We start from the raw sequence: 7,838 nt of genomic DNA on the forward strand, positions 1-7,838 counted from the left end.
TCTGGACATTCTGTTATGGTAGAGTTGACCATGGAAAACTACATTCATTCTTTTTCCATCTATAAGGGCTAGTTGATCATAACGACTTTTTACCCACTTTGCCTCATCGAGCTCAGCTTCTTGTATGATCCTTAGGGAAGGAATTCCTACCTCAACGAGAACAACAGCCTCTGTACCGTAAACCAGCATATAGGGGGTTGCCCCGGTTGATGTGCGGATTGTGGTGTGATACCCCAGTAGAGTAAATGATAACTTCTCGTGCCACTGCTTATGCTTCTCTATCATTTTCCTCAATATCTTCTTGATATTCTTGTTGGCGGCTTCTACAACTCCATTCATCTAAGGAATGTAGGCTGTGGAATTCCTATGTTTGATCTTGAAAGTTTCGCACATAGCTTTCATGAAGTCGCTGTTGAGGTTGGAGCCATTATCAGTAATGAATGACTCTGGAATCCTGAATCGACAAACAATGTTGTTGCGGACAAAGTCTACCACGACTTTCTTAGTCATTGCTTTGTAAGATGCTACTTCGACCTATTTGGTGAAATAGTCGATGGCTACCAGGATAAACTTGTGTCCGTTGGAAGCAGTAGGCTCGATTGGTTTAATAACGTCCATTCCCCAGGCGGCGAACGACCACGGTGAGCTTGTTGTGTTAAGCTCGCTTGGAGGTACCTTTATCATGTCTGCATGTATCTGATAGCGGTGGCTTTTCCGGACATACTAGATGCAGTTTGTTTCCATAGTCATCTAAAAGTAACCAGCTCGGAGTATCTTCTTTACTAAGACAAAACCGATCATATGTGGACCGCAGGTCCCAACATGAATTTTCTCTAGTAGACTGGATGCTACCTTTGCATCGACATATCTTAATAATCCTAAATTGGGAATCCTCTTATATAGGATTCCTCCGCTGTGAAAGAAGTTGTAGGACAATCTCTAAAGTGTGCGTTTCTGAGTAGGATTAGCAAGTTCTGGGTACTCCCCTTTTACCAAATATTCCTTGATATCATGAAACCAAGGCTTTCCGTCTGCTTTCTCTTCGACATGGGCACAGTAAGCTAGCTGATCATGGATTTTCTCTGGAATGAGATCAATGAAATTCTTTTCTAGATGTTGTATCAAAGATGATAGGGTAGCCAATGCATCGACGAACTCATTCTGGATTTTGGGAACATGCTGGAAGTCCGTCTTTGTGAACCTCTTTCTCAATTCATGTATGTGATACAGATATGAGAGTATCTTGGAGTTCTTGGTCATCCATTCTCCTCGTACCTGATGTACAAGAAAGTCTGAATCTCCAATTACTAGCAGCTCTTGAACGTTCATGTCAATAGCCATTTTGAGTCCTAAGATGCAGGCTTCATACTCGGCTATATTGTTGGTGCATGGGAACTTGAGTTTGGTAGACACCGGATAATGCTGACAGGTTTCTGATATTAGGACTGTTCCTATGCCAACTGCTTGGAAGTTTGCTACTCCATCAAAGAACATTCTCCAACCGTCATAGGATTCTGCAATGTCTTCTCCTATGAATGATACCTCTTCATCAGGAAAATACGTTTTCAAGGGTTCACATCCTCCATCCATGGGGTTTTCAGCAAGGTGGTCTGCCAGTGCCTGTCCTTTGACTGCTTTCTGAGTTACGTAAACAATGTCGAACTCACTCAACAAGATTTGCCACTTGGCTAACTTGCCGGTAGGCATGGGATTCTGAAAGGTGTACTTCAAGGGATCCATTCTCAATATGAGATATGTATTATAGGCATAGAAGTAATGTCTAAACATCTGATCTACCCAAGTCAAAGCACAACAGGTGCGTTCCAATATAGAATACCAGGCCTCGTATGGGGTGAACTTTTTACTGAGATAATAAATGGCTTGTTCCTTCCTCCCTATTTCATTGTGCTGCCCCAGAATGCAACCGAAAGCTCCGTCCAACACTACAAGATAGAGTAATAATGGTCTACCTAGCTCAGGCGGGACTAAGACTGGTGGTGTTGATAGGTACTCCTTAATTCTGTCGAAGGTCCTCTAGCAGTCATCGGTCCATTTGGTGGCGGCGTCCTTCTGTTGTATCTTAAAGATTGACTCATAGATAACTGTAGACTGTGCTATGAATTAGCTGGTGTAGTTAAGCCTTCCCAAGAAACTTACCACATCCTTCTTGTCCTTTGGCGGTGGTAGTTCATGAATGGCTTTGACTTTCAATGGATCCAGTTCTATTCCTTGGTGGCTCACAATAAACCCAAGCGATTTCCCAGCAGGAACCCCAAATACGCACTTTGCGGGGTTTAGTTTCAGGTTGTATCTCCGCAGTCTATTGAAGAACTTCCTCAGATCTTCTATGTGGTCAGTGTCCTTCTTGGATTTCAATAACATCATCCACATATACCTCTATCTCCTTGTGTATCATATCATGTTCATGGCCCTCATGTAGGTGGCCCCTACATTCTTCAGGCCAAATGACATCATCTTGTAACAGTACACTCCCCACGGCGTAATGAAAGCCGTTTTCTCAACATCTTCCTCATCCATCTAGATCTTATGATAACCAGCAAAGCAATTTACGAATGACTATAACTCATGCTTGGCACAATTGTCAATCAGGATATGTATATTTGGTAAAGGGAAGTCGTCTTTTGGATTGGCCCGGTTGAGATCCCGGTAGTCGACATAGACTCTGACCTTCCCATCCTTCTTTGGTACTGGCACAATGTTGGCTAACCATGTTGGGTATTCTACTACCCTGAGAACCTTAGCTTTGATCTGCTTGGTGAATTCTTCCTTGATTTTCAAACTCATATCAGGCTTGAACTTTCTGAGCTTTAGCTTTACCGGTGGACACGTTAGATTGGTTAGCAGTTTGTGAGACATAATAGAGGTACTCAGACTAGTCCTGTCATCATGTGACCCGGCGAATATGTCGTAATACTTCTTTAGAAATTCTATGTATTCTTCCTTATCTAATGGCAATAGGTGAATGCTGATTCGCATTTCCTTGATGTGTTTTTGCATCTCCTAGGTTGACAATCTCGGTCTCGTCCAGGTTGGACTTAGGTTTGTTCTCAAAGTTCTCAACTTCCTTGACAATGTCATCAGGTATGCCGCCTTCCTCTGAATCAATGTCCGTTTGTTGCGTTGTCTCATTGCAAGTCACAGTCATTGGTTCATCAAGATAAGTAATAGTAATGTTGTATTGGTAAAGTAAGGAGGAAATGATAGCAATGAATATTAATTTATAGGAAAAATCATAAATGCTTTTGATAAATTGGATAACTATTTTGAACATCGAAGATCTTATTGCGAGAATTGAAAAATGCGAAAAGAAAATCATTTAGTAAATAAAACAGTGAATAATTCTTATTTTAGCCTTGTTACTCCGAGGCTCGTCGGGCTTTGGTTGTCCTGATGGTCCAATTCTTGAGATGTGCCCCTCTGCTCATAGCCTGTATGGAAGGTCCTTTCTCCCCCTCCTCCTTAAGAATAACGCAACAGTCTATATCATTGTCCTCTAGAAACAAGTTCTTCACTACTGCAAGTGCTTCTTCTTCATCTGACCTATAAATAATGTCGGCATGTTGGAAAGTCTGCTCCAAATGCGGTATCAGCTGCTCTAGTGGATAGTAAGGACTGTGCCATGGTAGCAACCGGTTATTGAATTCTTCCCAAGTGTATTCATATCCCAAACTGAAAGTAGTGCCATGTTTCTTGAGTTTTATGGGTTTAGAGATTCCTTGGAGGTTCTTGCCGAGCCCTTTGCCAGGTTCGTACCTACTCCAACTTAGTATACTCTCGATTTTGCTGTCCCACATTTGTCTTTGTCGATAGCATCGACCCGTTCAATGTGGTGGTAAGTTTCTCCACCTAGCTTCCTTTTTCCCTCGATTGCCGGAATGGTCTGGAGACTGTATATATGGTTGCTACCATCACTGTAAATGATCACTTCCTGGTGATTCCATTCGAACATTGCTGCCTGATGCAGTATTGATGCTACGGCCCCAGCAACATGAATCCATAGCCGTCCCAGCAGCAAGTTGTAAGACACTGGTACATCTATCACCTATAAATCGACCTCGAACCAGGTTGGTCCCATCTGCAGGCATAGACTAATCTCACTAATGGTGGACCTATGAGAACCATCGAAGGCTTTCACATTGATTGCTCCATCCTTTATCTCATCCAGCCCTTTACCTAACTTCTTGAGTGTTACCAGCTGACAAATGTTAAGACTAGAACCTCCATCGATCAAGATTCTGGTGATGAAATAATCTTCGCATTGCATGGTGATGTGCAGTGCCTTGTTGTGCCCCAGCCCTTCAGGTGGCAGCTCATCCTCATGAAAGGTGATCTTATGGCTTTCCAGAACTTATCCTACCATATTAGCCACTTCCCCTCTAGTGATGTTACTTGGTACATATGCTTTATTTAGCACTTTTAATAGAGCATTCTTGTGAGTCTTGGAATTTTGCAGCAAAGAGAGAATGGATATTTATGCTGGCGACTTGTTTAACTGGTCCATGACCGAATATTCCTTGGCCTGTATTTTCCTCCAAGGGTCGTCAGGACCTGTCTCAATGAGGGGTGGCCGATTGGAGGCCTGCTTGCTTGATTCGGCTAGATGTTTAGGGGTATAGACTCTACCAGTTCTTGTTATACCCTGTGATGCGACAGTTTCTTCAATCCTGACCTTGCCCTTCCTTCTCGTCTTAGCTGTATCCTAGGGTACAACATTTGTACAGAATGGAGGCATGGTAGACATCGCCACTAGAACCGGCGCGGCTATCCTCACTTCAAATAGAACATGTTCCTTGGGTGGCAAGACTGCCACCTCAAATGAATGGGTACAGTTGCCAGAGACATGAATTCATCATTGGTACTGGTGTTTTTACGGATGGCGCTGCTTTAAACTCGAGAGGTACATACATATTCACCTCAGCATCCTCAAACGGTTAGATATGGACTATGATTGGATTGAGAGTAATCATTGGTTTCTTTGGGTCATCACTTTTTGTGATTAACCCGATCGATCCCTCGGATCCCAGTCATCTTCTACTTCAATCATGAGGATACCTCCACCGTTATGGTTTGGCAGAGGATTGTTGCGTACGTTTGGAGTGGGTTCCTTTGCTACAATGATCTTGTTATTAATCAAGGACTGTATCTTGTCTTTCAAGGAGCGGCATTAATCGATGATGTGCCCTTTCATGCTGGAGTGGTATGCACAGGACTTGTTCGGGTTAACCCACTAAGAAGGATTCTTAGGGGTTGTAGCAGGGATGGGAGTGACATAACCAGTAGCTTTAAGTCTCTCATACAGCTGGTCGATGGGTTCAGCGATGGCTGTATAATATTTTGGAGGTTTGCGATCAAAATTAGGTCGGGGTCTAGGGAAATTTTGGCGTGCAGGGGGTGATTGATAATGGGATGGTTGAGCATTATAAGTTTGGTAGACATGAGTGGGTTGGGAGTATCTGGGTGAGGTAGGTTGATATGTAGGAGGTGGAGATGACTGATAAGTTGGTGGCGGAGCTTGGTATGAGGGTGAGGGTACTTGGTAATTTGGAGTTGGATGGTATGTGAGTGGAGGTGTTGGGTAAGCTTGGTATTTGAGGGGAGACTTGGTCCTTTGTTCAACCATCACAACCCCTACGTCCCTTTACTTGGACACACCACCGGACTCTAAAGCCTTATTTGTAGCTTGCAAGACTTCAAAATTTGTAACCATACCACTTTTATACCTTCTTCAATTCTTTCACCTAATTTGATAATGTCGGAGAACTTGTGGTTCTCAATCATCATCAACCATTCATAGTATTGCGGGTCCTGAGCCAGGACAACAAACTTGTTCATTTGCTCCTCTTCTATGGCGGGTCTGACCTTAGAAGCTTCCGACCTCTAACGAGAAGCATACTCGTGAAACGTATCCGTGGGATTCTTCTTCAAGTTTTGGATATAGAACACGTCTAGTGCATTCTCTGTATTAAACCTGAATCTGTCTATAAAGCCAGATGCCATGCCTACCTAGCTTGACCACTTTTTCAGATCTTGGCTGATGTACCAAGAAAATGCATCTCCCTTCAAACTCCTCATGAACAGCTTCATGCAGATCCTTTCATCCTTCCCTAACCTAACCATCTTGTCGCAATATGTCCTCAGATGGACCCTTGGATCACCTACACCATCAAACATTTCAAATTTAGGAGGTTTGTACCCCTCAGCCAGTTCGACATCAGGCTGTATGTAAAGATCCTCATAGTTCAGCCCCTCGATTCCTTTGTTTCCCTCAACGCCCTGAATCCGGCTAGTCAGTTTCTTAAGTTCCTTGGCCAAGTTCGTGATAAGTAGATCCTTTTCATCAAACTCAGGTATGCCTGATATAGGTTGGGTGGAGTGTGATATGGTCTCCACGTAGATATGAGTGTTATGATGGCCTAGTGTATGCATTTGGAAATGGTCGTTTGTGGAGTTCTGAGGTTCTAGGATGAGTAGTGGAGTGTTGTTTGGGGTATGTCAGGTGTTACATTGGTTCTTTGGTGGAGCAGCGAGATGGTGAGGAGCGGGATGATTTTGTTGTTTTGGGATATTTTGAGGATGTTTAGGGTTTTGAGTGTTGGGGAAGTTGATATCTAGGGTGTTGACGGAAAATGACGGTTTGCTAGATTTCGAACTTGATTGAGCTCTTCCTGGAATTTCAACAGTTTCTGTTCAAGTTGTGACACATTCTCGTTTGGAATCCGAATACCATGGTCATCAGTGGCCTCTATCCGTTCAGCGGTGTTTTCCTTCCTGATGTTGTTCAAATACTCCATCTTGCCTTTGTTCTTGCCTTTAATGGGACTAAGAGGAGGAGTGGGTGGAGGGCCCCTGGATCTTGTTAAATTAGATGATGATGCCAGAGTGCACGAACTAACCTTTGGGGAGGGGAGTAAATAAAAGAATAAAATAAAACAAAAGGTAATCAAGTCAGTGAGGATTATAAAAAGTATTGCAATATTTAAACACATAGTACGGGAATGTAAAGCGCGTCTTAATTTGGGAACCTCTTTGTGCCCGAGGTAGGCCTAGCGAAAAATTGATTTGGAAAACTTAGAATTCTAAATGCCTCATTTTATTGATAAAGATAGACGAATCCCAAAACGACACTAAATAAACAAGAAATAAAAGTCAATATTGGCCATTGGCCTTATTACATTCATAAAGCGAAAAAGCAAATTCCTATCTATTTGGTCCCAGAAGGACCTTCCCCAAATTCGACTTCCTTGGGTCCGTCGAACAACTTCCCCAATTCGCGATAACTTTTTCATCGGCCTAAAAATCCAAGACAATGAAATCAGCCGGGAAAATAAATTTCCCAATTTTCAGTAGCACATCTTCTATCACCCCTTCCGGGTAAGCTATGGACCTATCTGCTAGTTGAAACATCACTGTGGTGGGTTTTGGAGCTCCCAAACCCAATTGTTTGTACAATGACACTGGCATCAAATTTACGCTGCTCCCAAATCACAAAGTGCATGGCCTACATCAGCATTGCCTATTCTCACAGGGATAGTAAAGCTGCCAGGGTCCTTAAGCTTTTGAGGAAGCTTATTTTAGACCCTTGAAGTGCACTCTTCAGTAAGTGCAACTGTTTCAAATTCAGTTAGTCTTCTCTTGTTAGCCACAATGTGTTTTATGTATTTGGCATATTTTGGAATATCACGAATCGCATCTACCAATGGAATATTCAATTGAATCTGACTCAACATAGAGAGAAATTTGTTGAACATGCGATCGTCATTCTTTTTCTGCAATCTTTGTGAAAAAGGTGGTGGTGGCCTTGGAACATTCACAGGTGC

At 42.8% G+C, this 7,838-nt stretch overlaps 1 protein-coding gene across 1 annotated transcript; it reads right to left on the minus strand.

Annotated features, from left to right (window-relative positions):
* Nucleotides 1-939: 939 nt before the first annotated feature.
* LOC138886242 (uncharacterized) lies at nt 940-1,740 on the minus strand. Its single transcript, XM_070167306.1, has 3 exons — nt 1,668-1,740; nt 1,414-1,529; nt 940-1,275 (listed from the first exon to the last, which is right to left on the minus strand). The coding sequence occupies exons 1-3, from the start codon at nt 1,738-1,740 to the stop codon at nt 940-942; spliced, it is 525 nt and encodes a 174-aa protein (XP_070023407.1).
* Between the last annotated feature and the right edge of the window lie 6,098 nt (nt 1,741-7,838).

This window comes from Nicotiana sylvestris, chromosome 2, assembly GCF_000393655.2.
Source record: "Nicotiana sylvestris chromosome 2, ASM39365v2, whole genome shotgun sequence".
Classification (NCBI taxonomy): Eukaryota; Viridiplantae; Streptophyta; class Magnoliopsida; order Solanales; family Solanaceae; genus Nicotiana; species Nicotiana sylvestris.

Excerpts from the sequence above, each read along its gene's own strand:
- LOC138886242 (XM_070167306.1), bottom strand. The coding sequence starts at position 1,740 with ATGGATCCCTTGAAGTACACCTTTCAGAATCCCATGCCTACCGGCAAG. Across the intron at positions 1,530-1,667 it reads CAAGTGGCAAATCTTGTTGA|GAGAAGACATTGCAGAATCC; the intron begins GTGAGTTCGACA and ends TATCATTCATAG. Across the intron at positions 1,276-1,413 it reads AAACCTGTCAGCATTATCCG|GTACGAGGAGAATGGATGAC; the intron begins GTGTCTACCAAA and ends CTTGTACATCAG.